This window comes from Micropterus salmoides, unplaced genomic scaffold, assembly GCF_014851395.1.
Source record: "Micropterus salmoides isolate LMB-PRFRI ecotype aquatic unplaced genomic scaffold, ASM1485139v1 Ms_hic_scaffold_19, whole genome shotgun sequence".
In the NCBI taxonomy this organism is placed as follows: Eukaryota; Metazoa; Chordata; class Actinopteri; order Centrarchiformes; family Centrarchidae; genus Micropterus; species Micropterus salmoides.
Genome location: NW_024041039.1, coordinates 17717695 through 17743116, shown reverse-complemented (window position 1 = coordinate 17743116; position 25422 = coordinate 17717695). Strand labels below are relative to the sequence as shown.

Below are 25422 nucleotides of genomic sequence, written 5' to 3'. Positions count from 1 at the left end.
ATCGGTCAGATGAGATACATAATCAACCCATTTTCAGTTTTGTGAGTCATGACTCACTGAAGCTCCAATAGATATAAATTAGGCTACATGATTCAGATGAAAAAAAAGATATCCCCCTCGCCAGTCTCTGCTCCTCATTTCAAACCATGAAATAAGACTTTGATCTTTCCTTCAAAACTTTCTCACACCCTCCTTTTGCTGAACTTTGCCTCTCCTCTAATAAATCATTTCCTTGTTTTTTTCCCCCATGGTGGCCCCTCAGACACAAGGGCCCAGCGCCATGATTCATATTTATAACCAGAGCCAGACCAGCAGCCGCCTCATTAGCAGCGAGTCACACCGGTCTGCTGTGTCATAGTTTCTCCTTTCTTATAAGCCGCTCGACTTTGGCTGGTTCTCACTTCTCTTAATAAGTAGCCCAAAGTCATTTTGGTTTTTCCTTTTTTTCTTCCTCTTCTTCATTATTTAAAAGGTAGATCAATCTATAAAGACAGCAAAACTTTTTCTTAATTTGTCCTTGGGAAAATCAGTATCAAACTGATGTTACACACATCTTAACCAGCAAAACATGTAAAAATAATTTGTCTTTTTAGCCACAGGGGAAAGTATCAAAGTAGGCCTTCATTTATTAAAGAGGATTTGAGATACTACCTAAAGATTTCATTTTGCACCTGTTTGTAATTGTGCTCCATTACATCTCAGAGGAAAACATTGTGCACTATGCAATGACTATACTATGAGTACTACTCTCTAATAAGGCACCCTCTATAAAGGGTGCATAAGTTGTAACTGAATGTTTTATTAATGGTTAGTTGAGTGTTTAATAAGAGCAACATTTGGGTTTGTGAAAAATCCCTTTGGTGTTTGACTTTTCTATTTGATAGTATGCAGTAATAATGTCACTTTCTAATAGGCCATCTAGTGTGCAGCTTGTTAATAAGTCTTTAATAAGGGGTTTTTAATCCATGAAGTCTGCAGTTGTACATGTTGTTGGTAAATACATTTTTACAACCTGGCAATCCAAATCTTATTATGTCTTTTCTGTTTATAAAGCATTTGTAAATGTATTAATCATTAACAAAGCCACTAGTTACAATGTAAAAAAATGGTGTCTTATTAGAAAAACACAATGTAAATAGTTAGAATTAGCATTTCTACAGCATTTAAATGCAACCTTTTGTTACTGTAATGGAACGAAAACGAAAAGGGAGCAGACTGTAGGTCCCTACCAGAGTATTTGCCAGCCTTAAATAAAGGTTCTTGCAATGGGCGTGTGCTTTTATTCAATTCAAGGATTAAAAGGCTGATTATCTCAGTCTCTTTCTTATTGATTGGTAGCTAGGCTATAGATTTAAATAAAATAAATTGAGGATAATAGCGTTTACCTGACTTCACCTCTTCATTCCTGACGTGTAATGAGTAATTTAGGCTAGCTCAGTCACACTGGTGCTCAGCAGCTGGAGCTCCCAATTAAGTGACTGTTTTAATTGGGCACAGCATCAGTGTTTCCACCATCATAACGTACATTAAACAGCAGCTGTAGCTCCTGTCCGAGCCAATTAAGCAGGCACTAATGCACACCGCCCGTCACTTTGTGCTCCAGCACCGCGGCCGGTTGGACAGCGACCAGGCGGCGTCCACAGCATCACCGCGGCTCCGCCAATCAGAGCGCAGCTCGGGGGCAGATTAACCCAAAGAGCTCCGGTGCTCCTCCGTAGTAGCAGCCTCAGAAACAAGCCCGTACCTCTGATCCTCGTGGACTCTGGTGTGGTCAGATGGAGCCTATTTGGTTAAAAAAAATAACAGGACATTCGTAATTGCCACATTTCAAATTCAGTTTTGAAGCCGAGCCAGAAGGGAGAGATGGATGTTTGTTCGATAAGAGGGGAAAGCACGGATGCGATATTGATGGATGATTCTCCCTCAAATGAAATTGAAATTCAGCAGGCTTACCAGAGGTGGGTTGTTTTTAATTGTCTGTGGATATATCTGGTGTTAACAGTGTAACTTGATTACTGTAGAAAAATAAACGAGATTTAGAGTAGTAGATGTGTGTTTTTCCCCTCATGTGGCCACTGTGAGTATTGTTCAATCCAGCTGTGTTTCTGCTGTGGACAATATGTACAGGATATGATTTCTGCTGTTGTCATTTTTCCATTACAATATTATAATAGTTATTTCAACATTATCATAGTATTAATTCCTGATGATGTCATTCTGTTTGTGCTGATGGTGAAGCCAAGAGATGGTGGTCAACTTACTTTTTAAGAATTTCTGTTGGATAATCAAATTTTTAGGTGAAATATGGTCACTTAAAGCATGAGATCACACCTTGTATCAGTATTTTAGCAAAACAACACACAAGATCTATGCTTTCAGTGCCTTCTTTAATTTAGCATCATATCTACAAGCTTTTATGCTCTGATTCTTTGCCTTTGATAGATTGATAGTGTTTGCAGTACACACACATACTCAAAGTTACACACTAGTTGACTTGAGACCTGTAAGATCTGTTCAGTGTCATCAACTTCCTGCTTTGGTCTGACTCGCTCTCTGGGTCACTGATGTCACCCTGTCACTCACTATGCACGCTGCATATAAAATGGCCATGGGACTTCAAACATGAAAGTGGGTCTGGGAACAGCTGAGGCCTGCCACCCTTTGGCTCATCAACAGGCCACATTTTTGTCTCTCCAACACGGACCCTGAAGTTGTTTTTCTCTTATATCGCACAGAATCCAACTCTCATTTTAGGGACAGTTTTTCTCTTGCATACCTCCTGAGCTTTTGTCTATTATTTTGTGTGTGTGTTTGTGTGTGTGTATGTGTGTGTGTGTGAGAGAGAGAGATTGGCGGTTCAGGAGATGTTTGTGGACATGACATCGACGGGCAGACGGAGAAGAGAGAAGCTGACAGTCTTTAGCTTGACAGAAATTTTGTGATTTTCTCTGCTGGAGTCTTTTGAATGCCTTAAAGCTGTCCTTAAAGACTGTATGGCTTAGATTAGTGCTCACAAATTAATCTAATCTAATGAACAACTTAAATTAAAGGAGGAGTATATAAAATATGACACACTGTGTTAAACTAGCCTATAGAGTGGAATGTAGTTGAAATGAGCACCACCTCGACCAACTACAACAGTGAAATGCTACTTACACAATAATGCATCAGTTATAATGATCTAATACAATAGTGTAACACCCATAGGGGACATTTTGTCTGCACTGATATTTTTTACTTTTGATACTTGAAGTGCATTTTGACAATCCTTTAAATAAGGACTTTTAGTTGTAACAGTAGTTTACAGTGTGACATTGCTATTTTTACATAAGTATCTGAATACTTCATCCACCACTGCATACACAGTGGTTACCATGTCCACCTAGCTGAAAATGCAGCAATCTAATACAACAGCCCAGAAATACATCTTATTTTTTGAATGTTGAAATATAATTTTTTTTTATTAAACATTTTCAGAGAGGTGTTGATTCAACTTTGCGGCCATTTTGGAGGCTGATGAATGCTAATACTTTATACTATGAGATTAGACTGCATTATTTTAGTTAAGTGTATCTAATAAACTGGCAACTGACATGTAAAATTAAATGATAGCAACTTTTGTTTTATCTTTTACACTTTGCTGTTGTGATGTTGCTCAGATATTTGAGGTCATCCTGACATCAGTGCACAAGCAGCTCGGTGACACCTACCCTGGATGTATTTTTATATCCTCTGAAAAATTGATAAGTTCCACAATTTGCACTCCTCGTGTGTGTGTGTCCTGTGAAAAACCATAAAAGGGGAATAATAGACATAAAAGGGGAATAAATACTCCTTTAAATTTATCCTGACCCCTGAAGTGAGGAGGCTGCCAGGTACAGGTTACAAAGCACACGCTAATAATTTTGCATATAGTTTACCTACATGGATGGATGGCGTTTATCACGTTACAGTAATGGAGATAGTGTTAAATTAGTGTTGACTTCCAGAAACTTTTTATGAGCGTATTTACTTACTCACTCCAGCGCCTAAATAGGCTTAACTACATGACAAACATTTGTTATGTGACTAAGAGCTTCTGGGTACACTGTACCCAGTGTACCCAGCAATTTATTATTTAGATGATATTACTGTTTCTATTGTAATACGAATAAAAGATACTGAGGTTGAGTTGCTCCATTAATCTGCACCACAATGCCTTTGCTACTGTATACCACCAATTCACCAGACTACTCATCATCTGTGCGCCTTATTATAGGATGCAAATAAAACTGTGAGGTCATTTAGGCTCTGTTGACTTACTCTGTCGCCATGGTGACAAGACAGGAAGTGCGGTTGCATCCAGTCTACTGTGGAAAAACAAGCATGTGGTAGACTAAACAGACCTCATGGCCCCTTTACTGAGATACAGCTACAGCATTACTCGGTAGTTCAGTTTGATCTGTTTTTCAATATACAGTCTCCCCATGAGCTTTAAGGTTAGAGAAATCATCTTTTTCTGCGTTGTTTGCCGTTATTGCATACACTACATTCTGTATCAACTTGTTCCAGCTCTTCATTGAAGCTAAATTATGTTTACACTGAGTATGAATATTCAAACCCAAGATACATCTTTAATGTCTTGGTGTATTGAAAACTTTGGATCCTCCACTTGAATTTAAAATAAAGTTCTGTAAGTTTGAACAATGTTTGGAAGCACCACATGCACAGATCAGTGAGATTTAACTGGTGCATTTTACAGGACATTTAGTTGAGTGTTTTGGAATAAGTTAGTAGAAAAGTAATGGAGTGCAATACCAGATTTAGAGAGTCTACAGCCACACCAGCAACTCTGTGAGGCTACTAAAGTTCAGCAGAGGTATATGCTAACACCAGCATGCTAACATACTCACAGTGACAATGCTAACGTGCTGATGTTTGGCAGGTATCTTGTTTAACATGTTTTAGTTTAGTGTGTTAGCATGCTAACATTTGCTAATTAGCACTAAACACAAAGCAGAGCTGAGACTAATTGTTTTGCAGGTATTTGGTCATAAACAAAAGTATTGGAAATTGAATATTGGCCTTGTGATGGTGCTAGATACAAAATCTCAGGATCAGTAGGAGTCATTACAATTCATCCTAAGGGGAGCATGGATTTTAAACGCAATCCATCTAATAGTTGTTGAGATATTTCACTCAAATCCACAAATGTCAAACTTGGTGCTTGTGGAAAATTCAAGGGACCGCCAAAGTAACTATAGAATTCATCCACTGGAAACCATCAATGTCTGTACACAACAATTGTCACGTCAATTTATCCAAGAGTAACATTTGAATCTGGACCAAAATGTTGACCCAATCAACCCACTGGCCAACATGCCATCCCTTGAGCCATGTGGCTAAAATAGATCATTTTCTAACCAGTTTCATGAAGTGAGCTTCCAACATATACTGTAAGAACAGCACAAAATGGGCCATGTATATGGGCATTGTCTATGGGCCCCTCCCCACATCCTTGGCAATTTATTCTAGTATCTTTTTATGGGCACCCCTCACATGAAGGCCCTGTGTACTCAGTCCCCCCCCCCCCCCCCAGTCCTACGCCCTTGTGTAGGAATGAGAACATTACATTATACATTACAAACGTAGAGGGGAGAATCATATCGTTATATTCGTCACTCCAGGTTTCTTCTGACTGCTTTTGTTAACCACGTGTCATCAATCTGTCTCATGTTATCTATCCAGGACAGCCACCAACCTCTCTCATAATGAGGTCTGTGACATGATGTGAAACATTCTCTCACTCTCTCGCTTCTTCTCTCTCATACTCTCTTTCCACCACTCTTCCTTTATTTTTTAATTGGGCCTCTTTCCAGTAGCCACAGTGTGTTACCCAGATATCCATTCCTAACCTCATTAGTTCTGCTGGCGCACTCAATTCTCCCTTGAACATGATGAAGCCAAGTAAAGAATGTAGTCAAGAAACTGATATGTCAGTCAATGTGTGGTGGTAGAGACAGACTTTTATGCCTAAATCTTATAAACATTACCTTCTGCATATTTGCACAGTTTCACTGAACTATTGCAAACTCAGTTTAAAAGAGCACCGTTGCTTCTTTCTCTCCTGCGATCATTTCTCTTCTCCTGCAGCCATATTTTCCTTCATTATTTCTTTTCACACCCTTTCACCCACCTTTCTCTTCTCCTGTCTGTCTTTTCCTCCCCCTAGTGAGATCCCAGCGTTGTCTCTGTGCCCTCCTGACAGCGAGTGTGCTGCCGAGGCCCAATTGACAGTCATCCAGTCTGAAGGGGATGGGGAGCTATGTGACAGCTGCAGCAGCCTCGGCAGACCCTCTTCTTCCTGCCAGCTTTATCACCAAGTATGCAAGCACTGACTGCATTATTTAGGATAGAGATTTGGGGGCCAATTAAAACAGAGTCAGAATGTCTCAAAGAAAAGGTTAGAAATAGATCCAGGATTTGGGAGACAGTGTCGAAAATAGTCATTGTGTCACTCAAACAGACTTGAATTATACCAGAGTCCTCTGTGTCTCTTTCTTTTTTAGGTCCCCCAGGGTCCACAAGCTGGGGCCTACAATTTGCCACAGCCCCGAAAATGTTCCCGCTGCAGCCATTACAAGCCGATTGAACCAAAGACCTGCCACGGCTGTCATTCAAATACAACGGGTCCTCATGCTGAAGGAGGTGTAGTGGTGAAAGTGGCACATAGTTGTAGTTCTGCCCATCAGACGTCTCGTCACGGTGCAGTGAGATGTCATTGGCTGCATGGGTCAAATGAAAGCGGTACACAGAAACCAAAGCAGCGACATGTGGTGACAGTAAGGTCTGTTTAAAGAAACATTTTCACATTTTGGGAAATACACCTATTTGTTTCTGGCAGAGAGTTAGATGAGAAGATTGATGCCATTCTGTTGTCTGCCCATTCAGCATAGACTGGGAATGGGGAAAAAGCTGCTAGTAGCACCTCTAAAGCTCACTAATTAACATTTTATATCTTGTATGTTTAATCTGTACTAAAAAACAAAATGTAAACAATAATTTCCTGTATTTCATGAGGGTTATGTGTTGGTCTCTTTACATTTAGTTTTTGGTAAGGATTAAACAAATTAGATATAACGAGTTAATTAGTGAGCTTAAGACATGCTAGGTGAATTTTGTTACCTTTGGACAGAGACAGGCCAGCTGTTTCCAGTCTTTGTGCTTGGCTAACCAACTGTTGGCTGTAGCTTCGTATTTAACGGAGAGTTATGAGTGTGGTGTCGATCATCATCTAACTTTTGACAAGAAAACGAATAATTGAATTTTCCAAAATGTTGACTTATTTCTTTTGCGTGTTATTCTTCTCAAATGTGTGTTGTATGTCATTATTCTAATGAAGTTTTCAATAATTTTCAGGGACGGAGGACTCTACTGCATCCTTAGAAAGTAAGTATGGGAACCAATTTTCACTTTAAAACCCAGAGGTACTGCATGTCATACTTTTTTCTGATCATAATATTTTTTACTCAGTTTTCTTCTTGTGGTTTTCTATTTGGCAGCTATTCCCAGGTGATAGTGGAATACCCGTTAGCGGTGTTGGTGGGTTGTGCCGTGCTGATCCTAGGATGCTCACTGGCCGGACTCTTCATTGGTCCACTGCCAGACTTCTCTGACCCACTGCTGGTGAGTCGCAAACACAAGCGTGCGCGCACACACACACACAATCCTGAGGTCTCCCTCAGTGCAGCACATGTATCTCGACTGTCACCCTTCTGTCAAGTCTACAATACAAACCTCTCTCACCAGTGTTAATTACTGTTTCCCTAAAGACTCACAATGTCATTTACTTCAATCTCATCTCAGATTCAATGAGCCGCAGTGAATTAGAACGCACTCGCTGTCATTTTAATTAAATACATCTTCTTACCTTTGAGATGAATGCTCAGGATAAACACTGATGAAGACATTATTCAGAAAATGCAACATGTGAATCACAGCATAAGAATGTTTACATAAGAATGAAGTATGATGACGCCGCTCTTTCTCTTAAAAAACAATCAAACACTCATCTACCAAACAAGCTAGTTCAGGATATTTCTTTTATGCTAGTCCATTATGGGGTGCTTCTGATGCTAATTCATTCAGTAGGCTGCTGCAGTGCATTGAAGGGCACCAGTGTCCACATTGTGTCTTTAGCTTTGATGTCTGTCTGTGTGTGTGTGTGTGTGTGTGTGTGTGCGTGCACGCTCTGTCTTCAGGGCTTTGAGCCACGGGGAACATACATTGGAGTTCGCCAGTCCAGCTTGACCAAGCTGCAGGAGAACACTGGCCCAGGGAAAACTCTGTCTCCTTTACCACAGCAGCTCAGTAAAAGGTCAGCAGAGAGTTGCAGTAGAGTGTAAGCTCTCTACACAGGGAAACTACACCGCCGACTGATGCACACAGATTCTTTACAAATCCACATTTGTACAGTTGTACATATGTATGACAGTAGAAAGCAGAATGATTATAAGAGGTATCTTACACATAAGAACATATGATTAAAAGTAGTAAACAACATAAAATAAATTATTAAAGTTGCTCTAACTGTATTTCTATATATATTAACAATGCATCCAATTATTCTGTTTAATGTGAAAGGTGCTGCTTGTAGTGTCCACAGAAAATGATCACTTGACTCTGTAGGTCCTCAGTTCTTCTATCATTTTAGCATCTTTCAGCTAATTGTTTTGGTTTTATGGCCAGCAACTTTGCTGTTTTGGTTCACTCTCACCATTCCAATCAACCACTTTCCAGCAAACAAAAAAGCTCTGATAAACCCGCTGTTCGCTACCTGCTTAACACCAAACAACAGACAAAGGTAGCGACTAGCTGGTGAACAGTTCAGCATTTAGCAGCTAAAATGCCTAGTACTTTTCTCAAGATCTGGTGGAAAACAAAACAGAGATAGGAGGGGAGTGAATATTGCACTTACATTAACTCTGAAGCCAGAAACACAACTCCAAATGAATGGTAATGTTGCAGCATGTCTCCCGGATGTATAAATTAGCAACTGTTTGCTTGTAACAAAATCTATGTTTAATGAGGCTGAAAAAGTGCATGTGTGTGTGCTACTATCTGTGCTAGTTTTGGGGGTACTGCCAGCGGAGATGGTAGCGGCAGTCAGAAGTCCTCAAGGCTTCGCATCAAAAGGATGCTGGCAAGAGACTCATCTCCAGACACCTTCCTATGTGATGCTCCAGGTGGGTCAGTCCAGATCAGTTCGTCCCTGTTATTAAAATTAAGTAAATCTTTCATATCCTCCACACTGATTATAGTAACAATACCAATCACAAAAGTGTTAACAAAATAACATTCATTATCCCAATTGTAAATTTGTGTTGTGCATTTAGGAAAGTTAAGAGGCATGTGTAACACTGCTGGCTCCAGCATGATCAGCAGAGCAGACAATGCAATGGAACTATTAGTAAAACAATATAAAAGTATTGCAAAATCTTATTGGTTAAATGCAAATCTACAAAAAAGCGAGATAATAAGAAGATGTTAATAATAGCTTTTAGTGTGGCTTCAAAGAGAAGAGAACAGTTTGCTGAATGCATTTCCTTGAGCAGGTTATCCCATATTTTCTTCTTTAATCTCTACTTTGAAATAGTGTGCTGGTAGATCAAAGACTATACTTCTGTTTGCCTTATAAATACACAGAAAGCTCCTTAAATGGATTTATTAGCAATTCCAAGCCTTGAGGTTTTCATTTCATGAAGCCAAAATTTTATTCAACACAGGCAGTAAGATATAACACACTAAGAATTTATTGTTAGCCTTGCCTTACCTTTATGAATGTATAGCAACTAAACTTCTCTCTCTTGCAATAGTTTAACCATTCTGAACATGTCTGACCATCTGAACAAAGTGATGATTCACTGCTGGTCATTTTGCTCCTGTATGATGAATACATCTGTTCCCCTCCATACAGGCGAGCGTTTGGCTCAGTTGGTGTTTCGATCAGAAAACTCAGCCAGTCTTTGGAGTCTGAAGGCCATCCATGCCATGTGTGAGATGGAGCAATCCAGGGTTCGCTCTCATCTAATCAGTCCTCCGCCTCATGTTTGCTATTCTGCCTTATTTCATCATCTCTTTAGTCATCTCCTGTCAAATCTCACTCCTCGCCTCGTCACTTCTCTTTCTCTTTAATGTCCTGACCATATGCCACATTTAAATGATCTGCTGATTAAAAAGCCCCACTTTATGTGCATGACCTCAATTAATTCATTTATTTGAGAATTTGTATCAAAACTGGGCATGTGTTCAAAAGATATTTCCCCTGTGTGATACAGATTCGTTCCCAGGCTCAGTTCCAGGACCTGTGTCAGCAGCATGTGAGGGGGGAGGCTGAAGGCACGTCCAGAAGTGGCTGTTGTCCGAGCTGGTCTCTGGGGAATTACTTGGCTGTCCTCACTAATGCCTCCTGCTGCCTCAGCCTCACCTCACACCAGGTACTGTAGCTTTCTTTCCATTTTACAAATTACCATGCAAACAAATGATCACATAAGTCGTAATTATAAACACAAGGTTTTTTGTAAATAGTACCGACGTGGAAAGAGTAATTTGGTCCACTTACAGTACCAGCCTTTTAATTTTCTTCAACTGGATCTCACAGTTTTCATCAGCTGAAGGAGTTTGCTCAGAAAAAAGCTAACACGAACCTTGAGTTCATTTTTATTTTGCATTTAGAGGCCTGATTTTGTGTCTGTAGATTTATTTTTCTAACTCTTGTCAATAACAGAATACACAGACTATGTGAAGTCATACAAAGATTTTTGTAGTGCATCACATCTTTATGTTTATGCACAAAAGCCTGCACATCAGGTTTGGTGTTCTATTTCACTCTCAGTTTTGCTAATTTAAAGCAATAGTTTGACATTTATGAGAAATTGACACAGTGACATGTTAGCCTGTTGAGCGAACTCTGGCTCATTTACAGTTACTTTGTTGTTAAATAATGAGCACTGTCCCTGTCAAATAAATAAATAAATGTAAATAAATGAAATGATGGCAGTGAGGTGTGTGGGGTATACACTTATTTGCATTCTTGCTAAGAGTTAGATGAGAAGATTGATACTATTGTCATATCTGGATGATAAATATGAAGCTATAGCCAGGAGCTGGTTATCGTAGCTTAGAATAAAGACAGCTAGCCTGGCTCTTTCCAAAGGAAACATAATCCACCTACCTTGTCAAGTTAACTTGTCAACATCAAATTAGTTATGAAAAAACAAACTACCGCACACTGGTCTGGCTTTACTACCTTTGTGAGCAACGTGTTTCGCCCATTGCTTCTACAGGCTTACACAAATTACAAAAACACTTACAGGTGTGCTCAGTAGACCCTGTGCAGGTGACCAGCCTAATCCATTTTTTCCATGAAACCTTTCTCATGTATATACATCTATAAAATCAACATCTTATACAAAGTATTATATATAAACAGCAAGAATGTGATAATTATCCAAATTGATCAACAAACATCACAATATATATATATTTTAAACATACAAAAGTCACAAGAATTACAACATTACAGGAACTCAACAGGCAAAATAGCCTGTTGTTGTACTAAATGTGATAATTATCCAAACAGATCAACAAACATCACTATATATATAGATATATATATATATATCTATATATATATATTTTTTTTTAATGAAACATACATAAGTACCCACCTCAAAGATAGTCATATAATAATCAACATCACAGGAATGGGCTCAAATCTAGTTCATTCAGTCCATGAGGTTCAATTGTGTTCAATTCATGAATCCAAAAAGCTTCCCTTCTCAAAAGTTGGTTAATCAAATTATTATTGGATTAGGACTCAATCTTTCAATGCCAATAAATTTAAGGGAAGTGGCCGAACCATGGTTTTTCTCTCTATAATGTCTAGCAATGGCATAATCCATGTTCCCACTTCTAATGGCAGCCTTATGCTCTGCCACTCTCACTTTGAGATTCTGTTTAGTTTGGCCAACATACATTAAGCCACATGGACATTTCAAAACATAGACAACATGGGTAGACAGAAAATTTTTATGAATTATTTTATGTTGTATTTCTTTTCTAAATGTGGATGGTTAAATGTTTTTGTGTCAAATGTGTTTGAACAATGTGCACATTTGCCACACCTATAGTTCCCATAAAGCTGTAGTGAAAGCCACTTAGTTTCAGTGGGTTCTTTATCATGGAACTGACAACAAAATCTCTGACATTTCTGCCTCTCCTGAAGCAAAAACAAGGTCTAGACACTGCTAAATGATTAAAATTTGGGTCACGTTCTTGGATGCTCAAATTATTATTTATAATCTGTTGAACTTGTCTAGAGATGGTACAATATTCAATATTATTCACAAATGTTGTTCTGTTTTCAACAGGTTTAGGGGAAGGCTTCAATAATTCCTTCCTATCTTTTCTATTAATTTCTTCCATAGCCAGGTCAATAACTGCTTGATCATATCCCTGTTCTCTAAACCGTCCTGCCATTTCTTTAGCCTTTATATGATAATCCTGTTCTTCACTACATATTCTTCTTAATCTCAGAAACTGACCATATGGTATATTACTAATCACATGGCTAGGATGGCAACTAGTAGTGTGTAAAATAGTGGTTTCTTAGCAATAGATAGATGTCTCCAGTTGTCTGTTTTCATTAGCTGTGATTGAAAGCTCCAGAAATTGAACTTTTGTAGGACTGTGAACCATAGTGAAATGCAGAGTTGATTGAGTGTTATTGATAATAAATAAATAAATCATAGTGCAAAACCAAATATGTTTTATGTAGCGACAATTTCTTGGCTGGGAGCAGTGAGTTCCTGGAGTCTCCGCTGGTTACCTGACAAGTAGCCACATCTAATTAATAGTCAGGCACATAACCCCCTGTAAAACTGAACACTGTTATACAGTTAAACAAGTGGTATGGATCTTCTCATCTAACCTTTAGCCGGAAAGCAAATTAGCGAATTTCCCAAAATGTCAAGCCTTTCCTTTTAAGTTGAAATTGATGATGTAGAAGTGGGTACGAAAGGAGACATTGTAATTTACAGCACTTCATTAGAACACTGAATATGTGTCTGAAGGTTTATTTTATTAAGTTTTTACATTTCCTCCCAGGTGTCTGAGTCTCTGAACCTTCTCCGGAAATGTGCTCCATTCTATCATGAAGGACACCTAGTGGAAACCTGCGTCGAGCGACCTAAACATGGCAGCTGCTCCTCCGTCCCATCCCGCTGTAAACAATCCCGCATGGTATTTCAAATCCTGCATTTCCTGGTTGATAAAGACTTCCTTGGACCGCAAACTGTTGAATACCAAATCCCTACACTGAAGTACAGCCTTCTGTTCTTACCCGTCGACAAAGGGGAACACATGCTGGAGATATACATGAACAGTCTTGAAGGCAGGGATCTGACGTACAACAACACGACTATCACCGGCATGGACTTTGGCATCAAGCAGACACTGTTCAAGTATTACCTGGCAAGAGATTCAGTCTACCCTGTCCTAGCTGTTGTGTCACTACTTTTCACTGTGGCTCTTTATCTCCACTCTCTCTTCCTAGTAGCATTATCTGTAATAGCAATCACAGGCTCCCTCCTGACCTCCTATTTCGTCTACAAAGTAGCATTTCGCCTGACATTCTTCCCCCTGGTCAACCTCTCAGCAGCTCTTATTCTCTTGGGAAGCTGCTCCAATCAGGTTTTCATCTTCGCTGATTTCTGGAATCTGCAGCTATCCCAGAACCCCTCAGCCTCCCTGGAGAAGAGAGTAAACAGAGCTTTGCAGGAAGTCGGCTATTTGATTTTAGCGTCAGGGCTGACCTCCAGTGCAGCATTTTTCTCCGGTTTTCTCAGCAGCATCACTGCAATCAGATGTTTCTCTGTTTATCTAGGAACTTCCTCATTTATCAGCTCGATATTGGCATTAGTGTGGCTGCCATGTTCTTTCATTCTGCGTGAGCGCTACACAAAGGCATCCTCTGCATCTGTAGCAGTACAGGGATGGAAACCGTGCTGCTCCAAAAACAACGGTGGCTTCTGGGACACAAGCTCCCGCAAGAGATGCCTTTTCACTCTTGGGCAGAAGCTGAGAGAGTTAAAAAGAGGTCTCACTGACACTTCCAACTTATTATTTATGAAAATCCTGCCGTGCGGAGTGGTTAAGTTTAGGTACATCTGGGTGTGCTGGTTTGCAGTGCTTGCTGCTGGGGGCACGTACATGTCCTGTATTGACCCAGGCATGAAGCTGCCCACATTAGACAGCATGGTCACCCAGCTTTTCCGCTCCAGTCACCCGTTTGAAAGATACGATGCCGAGTATCGTCACATGTTTATGTTTGAGAGACAGAGGAATGGAGAGGATAAACCTGTTACATTAATGCTTGTTTGGGGTGTCAAAGCAACTGATAACGGGGATCACTTTAACCCCAAGAGCAATGGCTCTTTGGTTCTTGACCCAGACTTTAACATGAGCCGGCCTGATGCTCAGGTTTGGCTGCAGGACTTATGTGGACGGGTTCAGAACCAAAGCTTTTATTCCCCTCCATCACCTGAGGACAAAGATGTTATGACAGACAATATCTGTCTTGTGGAGCAGCTGACACACTGGGTATCTGTGAGACGGTGCTCGGAGAGTGATGACTCCCTCCATTTTTGCTGTAATGACATCCCTTTCCCCTACCCTCCCAGCGTTTTTGAGAACTGCCTCAGTATGATGCTGGCGGAGAGGTATGCCGAGGGCCATCTGGCCCACAGCGGAGGCCTGTACTTCCAGCCAGATGGCAGGGTCGCCGCCCTCGTACTGGCATTCAAAACCACATATCTCTACAGCTTCAACTTCAGCAGAACCAGTTTTTTCTACAGAGAAATCCTGACATGGTTTAACAGAGAAATATCAGAAGCACCACAAGGGCTGGAGAACGGCTGGTTCATTAGTCATTTGTCTCTTTTTGACCTACAACAGACTTTAAGTTCAGAGACGCTAGTAGTAGCTGGCTTCTCAGTAGCTCTTACATTTGCTTTGCTTCTCTTAACCACCTGGAACATTCCACTTAGCATGTATGGGACTGCAGCTGTAGGAGGCAGTGTTTTTGTCACCGTCGGCCTCCTTGTTCTCCTTGAATGGCAGTTGAGTGGCATAGAGGCTCTGTTCATATCATCGGCAGCAGGGCTGTCTGTTGACTTTATAGCAAACTACTGCATATCCTATAGCTTGGCTCCACATTCAGACAAAATTGGGAAAGTAGCACACGCCACTAAAAGGATGGGGTGTCCCGTAGCAATAGTTTCTGGTGCATTTTTCTCCATGGGGATCATCATGTTGCCTGCCACGGCCTTGCTGATCAGAAAACTGGGGATTTTCCTGTTTTTGGTGAAATGTGTAGCATGTGGATTTGCAACCTTCTTTTTCCAGTCCCTATGCTGCTTTTTTGGACCCCAGAAAAAATGCGGGAAGATCACACTGCCGTGTTTTTCAGACAACACTGATGGCACGATGTCCTCTTGCTCGGCAGCAGAGCCCAGTTCTTCGTCAGCCTCGGCTGCTAACGGGGCATTTGGCAGATCTAGAGTGAGGAGGAGTTATGACAAAGAGGCAGGTGGCTATCTCTACCCCAACCACCAGCATCACCAGAGACAGAAACAGACTGGAGCAGGAGGGGGTGGGGGCCGAGGGCCAGAGCAGTATGAGCTGCAGCCATTGGCCTATCGATTGAGCGACAGCTTTGAAAACAGCACCTGCACTAGTAAGCTGTCCAATCGGCCCTCTGTGCTCTCTGATGAGATTGAGTACTGTGGGAAAGATGAGGGCAGGCACAGCATGGATAGGGACAATGAGGAGATCTGCCAAGCACCTCCAGCCCTCCAGACTTCATCTCCTTACAAAGAAAACACCCTGCGGCCTGTAGGCGCGGCACAAGAAGATGTAGCAAAGGACAAGCTGCTGTGTAAAACATGCAGAGATCAGTCTGGTAGGGTGAAGCACTGGAGCAATACATCCTTCTCCTCATCTTCCAGCATAGAGGAGACCATTATCAGCCACACACTGGAGACCATTGACCAGCAGTCTCTTTGCAAAGACGAACAAACCACAGAGGGGAGCCCCTATCACCATCATCGCTCCAATAAAGGGCACCTTTCCTCCCAGTCTCAGAGCTCCTGTGAGGGTCTGGAGGACTCCAACGAAACATGCCTGAGTGACATCGAACCAGGGCCTTCCACCACGCAGCGAAACGAAGGAGAAGGGGAGGCTCAGTTACAACCAGGACATCTAAACGGGAAGAGAGACACACTACGTCTCTCACTTAGAGAAACAGTTTATGAGACTTGTAATAAGGGCCGCACCAGTCAGAGTGAAGAAGTTGTCATCTTACCCAACAGTAAGCCAGATCTGCCAGACGTCTGGATAAAGAGAGATGGACAGCGGGAGGATACATGTTAAGCTAAGTTGGAGTTAACACCGTGCATTAATTGCTGTGAATTGATAAAAAAAGGAATCACTGAAACTACAAAAGGAGCATACACTGTTACTTTTAATACTCAAAGGAAATATAAGCCAACTGCAGATGTAACACGTGACAGCATGTTTGTCTAATGTTGCTGCTAAGGTTGTTACAGTGTATGTTACAAATGAATAAGGTCAGAGCACGAGTGTTTCTTCAGCCAGAGCATGACTTGTTCAAACCCAGCATTTTCAGACAGAAGACAGTGAAAGGTGAAGCTTTGTTTTCAGCCACAACTTTGCACCAATGTCACACCTGAAGAGACTGAAGTGTGTTGTCAACACGTAAATCATCAAGTGCTGCAGAATATACTTTGTGCCTGGAACTTTTTTAAACACCTGCACAGACTGGGTTATAAACAACAGCCGCTGGTCTTTCACCATGCTGGAATCGACCTTAATGAGCCATAAACATTCATGGACTTATGAATACTAAAAGATAAATGTGAGCTATACAGAGAAAGAGCTGCATTGAGTAGCAAACAACTGTCACTTAATTACAGTCAGTTGGTTTCGCACTTTATAGCGATATGTACAGTATGTCTTTTGTGACCATAACGTAGAAAACCACAAACCTACAGTTAGTAAAGTGTAATTTGTAGTGTCATGGCTTGTTTGCATTTAGTGTCACTGTCAAATTAAAAGTCATGATGTTTATTCCAGTGTCAGTGCCAAAAAATGTAATGTTTACTTAATGTACTTAAAGACAAAAAAGGTTTCTAAAGCAGATAAACATAATATGTGGGTTTATACGAAACCGAATTAAGGTGCATACTACTCCAGGATCCCTGGATGTCAGTGTATGCCTTAGTAGTAGGAAGCTCTAATTTCTGCTTCTAAGCAGTTGTGCTATCAAATGCCACTTTGTATATAGACCTTTGCTGCTGCAGCACTGCTAAGAAAAACTTCAGCAGAACATCTAAGGAACAGAAAGCCTCCACTACCCCCACCATCTCACAGCTGTGATGTCACATCAGCTGATTTTCTGTGTCTCAATAACATTAAAATATCAAACAGTATTCATGACAAGAACAGCATGTGCCAAATGTCTTTCAACTGGTTGTTTCAAATGCTGAAAAACTGAAACTGTGTGTTTTGTGCAAAAGATGTGTCCTTAAAGTCAAATAAGACGGGTCTATGTAGTGTAGTATGTAGTACGATGGTGGTTCTGATCCGGACAAGAAGGGAGTTTTGTCAAATGTGCATAAGAGCAGAGTTATTTTCAGGCTTTCTCCCTTTTATGAAGTGTTTGCTTTCGACATCTTGACTGTATAATGATAACTCTTCAATGAGCCTTGACTTTAAAAGCACTCAGAATGACCTGACAATTGAAATTAATATCACAAGCTTTTCTTTGAGCAGGAGAAATTAAAAGGTCACCACTACTATTATTTACAGGTGTCAATGTTGTTAATTTTTCACACACTGAAATAAAACATTTATTTTCCAGCAGACTGCCTTTTGTTTTTCAAATCTTGGTTGGAGCACCAGATGAATCACAGGCTTAGAGAATGAAATGAAATTAAAACTACAATGAGAATAAATACAACAGCGTTTAAGGCATAAACAGCTTGAAGCCAAAGGAAAACATATTTCTACATGATCAAATTTGGAGGAAAGAAAACTTTTGAGGCGTTTTACAACCACCTTCAGAGAAGTTACTGAAGAATTATCAATAGAAATGCATCACAGCTAAATCAAAACTGCCTGAAAGACAAACCTCTTACAGATTTTCTGGTCATATTTTAAAATGTCTAAAAAAACGTGCATGAGGCAGTCATCAGCAGTGTTCATCATTGTCAGCTCTAATCATCTTCGACCCAGTCCTCTTTGGCCCAATCAGGTAAACGTGTGGAATATTCAAAATCAGGTCCTTTGTAGCGTAAAGCGTGGAGATACATGATGAGTTCCCTCTTCGTAGGATCTGGTCGTACTAGCTTACATTCACTGCACAGGTGGTCGCTACTCCCTGGAGGAGTTTTGGGAGTCGTGTCAGTTGCTTCTGTTTGATTGCCGTTTGATTCTGCTGGTTGAGATTTGACCGAGGTATTGTTAGCGTTTAGGTCTGTGCAGCCCTGACTCACCTCATCCACTGTCTCACCGCTTGAGCTACAACCCGCTGGCGCCTGCACATCTGTCTGTGTTGGCTGACTTTCTCCACTGTCGTTAACTTCAGAGGTGCCATCCAATGTTTCTACTTTCTCAGAGGTCTTATTTTTCTCTGCCTCTTGCTCAATAACAATCCCGTCATCTGCAATATCCAGCAAGTGAAGACTTTCCTGAGAGCGATGTTCTGCTACCAGAGCCTGGACCAGCTCCTCATTACTCTTTCCCACCAGTCCCCCCTTCCCCCTGTGAGGACCCCAGGCTGAGGACCCATAGATGGGATCATTGAGGATGGGGAAGCCCAGGTACTGTAGGTGGACCCTGATCTGGTGTGTGCGGCCAGTCAGGGGTAAACAGCGGACCACGCTGGTTTTTCCATTGAAGGTAAGCCTCTGGAAGACGGTTCTGCACTCCTTTCCCTTCGGGTCAACTCGGCAGAGGCCGATTTTAAAGGAAACAACCAGGATGGGCTCCTCGCAGACCACCTCACCCTCTGGAAACTCCCCCTCCACTCGACACACATACTCCTTTTCAAGCTGTTAGGAAGCGCAAATGTAAAAGGATATTTTTGCGAATGATAAAATGACAATTCCTGTTATGTAATGCATTTTTTATGGAAACAGTAAGCTACAGTGTAACACCACAGAAATCTTTGTTTTAGTGATCGACCCCATCCCGAACGCACCTGTCTGTCTCGCACTAGCTGGTCCAGTTTCTTTGAGGTCTCCAGCGTCCTGGCAAACAGCAGCACTCCGGAGGTGAGCCTGTCCAGTCTGTGGACCGTGTGGAGCTCAGAGATACCCCGCTCTTTCCCTAGGATGAAAATCACTGTGTTGTGCCGGAAACGGCCGCAGGGATGTACGGGGATGGAGGCAGGCTTGTCGACCACAAGCACTTCACCATCATCCACCAGAACCTCCACGGGTCTGCCGACAACAGGGGGCTCATGGCGGTGCACTGTGTTCTTCATGTGGTCGTTATTCTGCGGACAGGCAGGGAAGATTAAGGAAGATAACTTATCACCTCCTGTTGTACTAGAACCAGCAACAGGTGACAGGTGTTTCAATCGGTTTAAACTAACAGGCGTTTACTCCATCTGCTTACAGTATTAGGATTTGATTTTGTTAGCTCTTTAATTAAATTGTTATTAAACTTCTGGCTCTAATTATTAAACCATGTTTGCAATAATGATACAATCATGTTACAAGTGACACTGACCCTGAGCACCACAGACAGGTCCTCCACAGGTGTCTCGTTCAGCCGGATGCGACCCTCTTTACAAGCCCTCTGGTAGTACTCTATGGACTCCGCTCTGAACTCACTCTTGAACACCTCCAGAAGGCTCTTCCCGATCCACCGACCTTTGCAGTAAGTTTTGAAGTCAAAGTAGTACGGACACACTTTGCGCAGGCCACCTTCAAAATAGTAGGAGGTCTCGTCGAAATGCTCCTGGCTGAAGCTGACACCGGGGTTCCGCTTCTGCGGAGGGGGGATGTATCTCTCGCCCGGTCGAAGCTTCTTCCCTCCCGCTCCTCTGCGCCTCTTTCCTCGGCCACATGTTCCGGGTTCGTCCGGCTCGTCGCTTTTTCGTTTGCCAGTTTCTGTCGCCTCTTTCGTTGTGGTTTTCTCCACCGACACCGGACAGTTTACCTCCGCCGGTGTTGCAGTGGCGACAGCCGCCTGCTCCATCGTCGATCTGCTCTGTTGACACCGCGGAGAAAGAAAAGGAGGATTCACAGGAGGCCTGCCGTGATATAACAATGTAACGTAACGCTGTACTTTGTTAACTACACGCCTATTAACTTTGGTTTGACCCGAGAAGAAATACAGCAAGTTACATCTTATAACTGACACACTCACGTGCATCGCATTCAAGGTAGAGGTCCTTCTCTCTAATGGCGCACAGTGATGACGTTAACTTGTAGTCCAATCAGTCTAATGTGTAGTTGAACCGTTCTTTTTTGTACTGGCAAATCACCTCCTCAATGGGGGCATTATCGCCACCAACTGCTCATAATGTGTATTTAGTTAGATTTTATGCTACATCCTGTGGATGACAGCAATTTCAATAATCTGAATTTGCTCCAGTTTTTGAAGAGTTTGTCTTTTATGAGAGGAATGAGCACTTTTGCGTCTCACTCTAGTTGCGGGTGTGGAATTCTCTGGTTAAAACATATGTAAAATGCTGATCAACGATGATTCAATATAAGAAAATGATGTGTGATATGTCTTGAAAGATTGATGAAAGTATTGGCAGACCTATTTGTGGTATGTAATTTATTTATTTATGTAATTATAGTAAGAAAGTGGCCGGCAATATAAGATTTTTTCTCCTCCATGTTCCTTTTCGATCATAAAATTTGTAGAATTGAATTTGTTATAGATCACAGTTTGTATTTTGTTTTGGAAGTGTACACTTAAGTGAAAAAATAATGTTTGCTTCTGCAGACATCATTTTTGTAAAAAATTATTACATCTCATTCTCTCATTCAAAAAATTAAACATTCCTTCCCTGTACCTCCTGCAGTCCCCTAGAGCCTGATACATTAACAGTAGGTAGAAAAATGACAAGAAAGCATCCATTTAGTGGGTTTTATTAATAAATCTTAAAAGTATACACATAATTCAATATTTTATATTTTCAACAAAAGTGCCTCAATTAATCAATTTTGGCACAATTTCAAACAGGACATATCCTACACGTACAGTTTATGAAGCGAGTAAGAAGAAGTTCATAAAATATATATTACTTTGTTAATTAGCTGATTTTTCATTGAAGTTCCTTGGCTTGTACTTGGGTTTGTCTTTGTATTACTGCATTCTTTATTCCCACAAGATTACACACAAATTCACCATGCATCTGAATTTCCCACAAGCATCCAGAAGAGCACATACTGTAGCTCCTGAAGCTGTAATTGTATTTTTCTCATTGCTGAACTTGACAGACTTAATATCATGTGAATGACTTTAATCTCAGACATCCTTTCTTTATCACCCACAATATCCCCTCTCTCCATCACTCTCTAACTGATTGGGAGTAAGGTCCAGCGGTGGTCACTCATTCAGTCACTCACTGGTGGAAGACAATCTGGTCAGGGAAAACAAGATCGCAAGATCCTCATTGAATGTTGCTAGGTGACAACCCAGAGGGGCAGGTGGTCTTTAAGACTGGAGTTCAATGAAACCAAGAGGAGTGCTATGGGGCCCCGGAGATGCAGCACCAACGCCACCTCCTGCAGGGGCAACCACACTGCAGTCAGAGCTCACCTCTGGGGAGAGAAGTAAGGGTGGCATGGACATCATCAGGAACAAGCTACAGGATGTAGGTGGATGTGACTTATGACTGCATACAAGACACTGAAGATTACAGATGCACCTGATGCAGGTAATGTTCATGAATAATGTGCGGGCTTTTTCAGTACATAAAGCGGTTTTCCTTCACTGATTTTTGGTTTTAAATGATTGCTTTGAAGTGTTTTTGTGCAATACCCAGGCCACTGACGCCTCTTGTCAGTCAGGGGGACGTACACCACTCCCATCAAGGCTTTCTTGAGAAATGTCCCGTCACTCTGCCGATCGTACTGTTCTAGCACCTGACTGCCACCATCGGGGCCCACTGGGAGAATCAACCGCCCACCCGGCTTCAGCTGCTCTAAGAGCTTTCACAAAGAGGGCAGAAAACAGAATATTCAGCTCAGTAAATCAAGGTGGAGACACTTCTGTCATCTGCATATCAAAGTTCCCTCACAGCTTAAAGCACTTGTCCATTTGTTTTATAGACCACTAACGGTTTAAGATTCACTTCACTAATGTACATATACTGCAATGTGTTTTAAATTGATCTCACTGTGACTTTTTTGTTGACATTGGTTGTAGTATGAGTTTTCCTATTCTATCCTTTTTACACAAGAGTAAAAGCCTTTTACGTGTTCTTACCGCTTTAGGAACAGTAGCTGCAGCTGCACCGACATGAATGGCATCATACGGCGCCCCGTCTGTGCAGCCGAGCCTTCCATCTCCCACTGTGGACAGATTTATGTTTGACTTTTAGTCGTTTGTAGCTGTGCCGTTTCAACATCTAAATCTGAAAGAGGCAGGACTTTGACACACCGTGACTCACCTAGAAGTTTAATGCGCCCAGAGGTGAGCAGTTCTGGGTCGTCAGCTTGCACATTTTTTATAGACATTTGAACCAGTTCGTCGATGTGTTCAATACCAACCACTCTACCACTGGGTCCTGTCTACAAACAAGAGAAAAATGCAGATTTTGCTTAGTCATATATTGTATTTTTTGCCAACTTAGGCAAAAAACATCAAGTAATATGTGTATGGTAAGAAACATGCAAAGTTTATACAGAACTTACCATCCTTGCAAAGCAGGCAGTGAGATACCCACTGCCTGAACCCACATCCAGTGCTGATGCCCCTTCAGTTAGTTTGTCACTTAACAGCTCCAAAGCATGAGCATGCTGTCAAACGAGACCCATGGGAAAACATTCAGCCCATCAGGTGTAAATGCATAAGTGAATTATAGTTCATCTTAAGATATCTGCTCACATCTCAGAACTGTGCAGTGTTTGTTACTCACCATGTGTGGTGCACTGATGGTTGCTCTGTAGCCTGTAATGAAGAAAATATCATGATGCAGAGTCATAGCACACATCTGCGCTCATGACAACAGCTATTACTCTACAACACAATGTGTTCACTCAAATGTCAGTTACCGTATTGATGGGCAAGTGTCTGCACGTGTCTAAGAGTAACTGGAGTGAATACCTATGGACTGAGGAGAGTCTGCATAAGGATAGTCTCGAGAGTAGAGGCCTCTGTCTGTAGCCAGCATGGCATTAAACACTCGGTCGCTGCGAATAACTCCGTGTTCTGGAGGAGAAGAGAGTGAAATGTGTGCAGGATGAGCTCTGTGATGTTGGAGTCTGTAACCCCATTGATTTGTGTTTCCCCCTTACCTTTTAATGTGAAGGGAAAAACTAATTAATGCAGGCCTTTACAAAGAAAATTATGACAACGAAAGCATAGCATTGGGTCAATATTTAAAGCTATGTGGTATATCAATCAGATTTTGATAATTGTGTGGCAATTTGGTCATTGTAATATCATTATATAGCTTACGTGTATTCTTTTCCTCGTCTTAAAGTCTGCATTACGGTTGAGTGAAATATTTTTCTTAACTTTATAAATGCCTCTTCATTTACAAACAAAAATGGAAGAACAAAAAAGGGTACTTATCTTTTTGTCATTTTCCCTTCCTAAATGTTTTTGTTTTCCCTTTCACCTTTTAATTTAAGCTTTTGCATTACGGCTTTAAAGTTTAGCATTTTTATTTAAGCTTTTTTATTTTCCATTTGAACAGTTTAAATTTCTCTTTCCAATTTAAAAGTGCCATTTCACAGTATCCAGTTATCATTTCAATTTGCAGTAGCCTTTTTCAATTTCATTTTTAAAAAAAGAAAACATTTCAATATGCCCAGATAGTTGTGAGTAGTCCAATATTTCCACCACGATGCACCACATAATGCTATAGGAAATCCTTTTCTTCAAACTAAACAACTCATCTACCTAATGCCGAGAGATGGACTGCAGAGGAAAGGGGTGCTGAGGTGGCTCCTGCCTACATTTCAGCTCTGTTCTTTAATCTCTCTCTTTCTCTCTGAATTACTGTCTCTCCGTGAATTACAATCACTGCAACTCCCTGATTTACAGGAGTGATTTACCATTATTGCAATAATGGTTAATCACATGTAATATCATGGACACAATTATAAACAATCTGAATTAATCATATACACTGACCGATTTGATATTACATATCTATATGCAACCCACCAAAGATGATCCTTAACATTAACCTGTTTATATTTTGGATTTGTACCTTATTGAAATTTTATATTTCATATTTGCACTCTTCAGACTTTATATTGCAACTTCTGCACAACAGTTCCCTAGGGATGAATAAAGATCAGCCTTATCTTATAATAATCGTTTATCTGACCTTTTTTCTTTTAAGTGTAATTCCAGGTAAAATTACCCTCTATTCTTCTGAGGAAAGATTTACTCCTATCTGGTTAGCCAATATCCACGTTGATAGAGAGGATCACCTTAATTTATTATTAATACAGTGTAAAAGCACCAGCTGTCACACTCAGATATTTTTACATGTAGGACCTTGAGGTTTTGAGTCAAAGACCCTGTAATATTAATGCTGATGTTCCTGACATTACCCCTGAGCCTGCTGATGAGCTCTGGATGGGTTTTGCCACTGGACATCCACGCCATGGTCCGGGACAGTAGCACACCCATCGGGACTGCCACTACTGCCAGGCGCAACGCTGCTCGCATCTCCTGCACTGGATTTTCCTGCAGTGACATGATGATCAACGCTTGCAAACCTGAGTAACGTTACATTATTCACAACGAACTTGACACTTAGCCAGCAAGCCAGCTTCATAGTTTACAGCTTTACTAACAAGTTAACGTTACATTATAAACAGATAGTATCATGGAACAGCCTCAAATGCTAATGTCAGTTCCTCAAACATTGAATACTCACAAAAAATATATCAACAGAGGTCAGCAGAGCTTGTTTACCTTCGTACTTCCCCACCGTTCCTTCCAGCTGAGACAAACTTCCTGCCTCCCTCCTCAGGGAACCATAGTGCCTGGCCAATAAGATGCGGACTTGCCAACGTGAAGCCCTTGAGATCCAATCACAGCGCAAAACAGTTTGATGGGCGGTTACAACGTCCATTCATATGACACTAAATAAGG

General features: G+C 41.2%; 3 protein-coding genes across 6 annotated transcripts; 1 reads left to right on the top strand and 2 right to left on the bottom strand.

Annotated features, from left to right (window-relative positions):
- Window positions 1-1686: 1686 nt before the first annotated feature.
- disp2 (dispatched homolog 2 (Drosophila)) lies at window positions 1687-17982 on the top strand. Its single transcript, XM_038728370.1, has 10 exons — window positions 1687-1958; window positions 6212-6362; window positions 6549-6826; window positions 7399-7428; window positions 7542-7665; window positions 8241-8356; window positions 9109-9224; window positions 9956-10053; window positions 10317-10475; window positions 13147-17982. Exons 1-10 carry the CDS (start codon window positions 1864-1866, stop codon window positions 16468-16470), a joined length of 4491 nt encoding a protein of 1496 aa, XP_038584298.1. The 5' UTR covers window positions 1687-1863; the 3' UTR covers window positions 16471-17982.
- rpusd2 (RNA pseudouridine synthase domain containing 2) lies at window positions 16547-20558 on the bottom strand. The gene is made up of 4 exons (XM_038728371.1): window positions 20497-20558; window positions 19855-20337; window positions 19322-19618; window positions 16547-19172 (listed from the first exon to the last, which is right to left on the bottom strand). The coding sequence occupies exons 1-4, from the start codon at window positions 20500-20502 to the stop codon at window positions 18336-18338; spliced, it is 1623 nt and encodes a 540-aa protein (XP_038584299.1). The 5' UTR covers window positions 20503-20558; the 3' UTR covers window positions 16547-18335.
- Window positions 20559-21214: 656 nt separating this feature from the next.
- pcmtl (l-isoaspartyl protein carboxyl methyltransferase, like) lies at window positions 21215-25417 on the bottom strand. Of its 4 annotated transcripts, none has more exons than XM_038728373.1 (9): window positions 25205-25417; window positions 24876-25011; window positions 23413-23517; window positions 23225-23256; window positions 23001-23105; window positions 22757-22877; window positions 22573-22658; window positions 22126-22295; window positions 21215-21905 (listed from the first exon to the last, which is right to left on the bottom strand). In XM_038728373.1, the coding sequence occupies exons 1-9, from the start codon at window positions 25400-25402 to the stop codon at window positions 21893-21895; spliced, it is 966 nt and encodes a 321-aa protein (XP_038584301.1). In that variant the 5' UTR covers window positions 25403-25417; the 3' UTR covers window positions 21215-21892. The 4 variants fall into 4 exon arrangements, with proteins under 4 accessions (XP_038584301.1, XP_038584300.1, XP_038584303.1 ...); XM_038728372.1 differs by having other exon boundaries at window positions 21215-21869; XM_038728375.1 differs by having other exon boundaries at window positions 21215-21869; window positions 25243-25369.
- Window positions 25418-25422: the final 5 nt, after the last annotated feature.

Bases quoted from the DNA above. Each gene is read 5' to 3' on its own strand.
- disp2 (XM_038728370.1), top strand. From the start codon at position 1,864: ATGGATGTTTGTTCGATAAGAGGGGAAAGCACGGATGCGATATTGATG. The intron at 6,363-6,548 runs GTATGCAAGCAC...TTTCTTTTTTAG, and splicing joins CCTGCCAGCTTTATCACCAA to GTCCCCCAGGGTCCACAAGC. The intron at 7,666-8,240 runs GTGAGTCGCAAA...CTCTGTCTTCAG, and splicing joins ACTTCTCTGACCCACTGCTG to GGCTTTGAGCCACGGGGAAC.
- pcmtl (XM_038728372.1), bottom strand. From the start codon at position 25,402: ATGGACGTTGTAACCGCCCATCAAACTGTTTTGCGCTGTGATTGGATC. The intron at 23,518-24,875 runs GTAATGTCAGGA...CTTCTCCTCCAG, and splicing joins GCTCATCAGCAGGCTCAGGG to AACACGGAGTTATTCGCAGC. The intron at 22,878-23,000 runs GTAAGTTCTGTA...TCTTGTTTGTAG, and splicing joins CTGCCTGCTTTGCAAGGATG to ACAGGACCCAGTGGTAGAGT.
- rpusd2 (XM_038728371.1), bottom strand. The intron at 19,619-19,854 runs GTCAGTGTCACT...GCCTGTCCGCAG, and splicing joins ACCTGTCTGTGGTGCTCAGG to AATAACGACCACATGAAGAA. The intron at 19,173-19,321 runs GTGCGTTCGGGA...GCTTCCTAACAG, and splicing joins AGCTAGTGCGAGACAGACAG to CTTGAAAAGGAGTATGTGTG.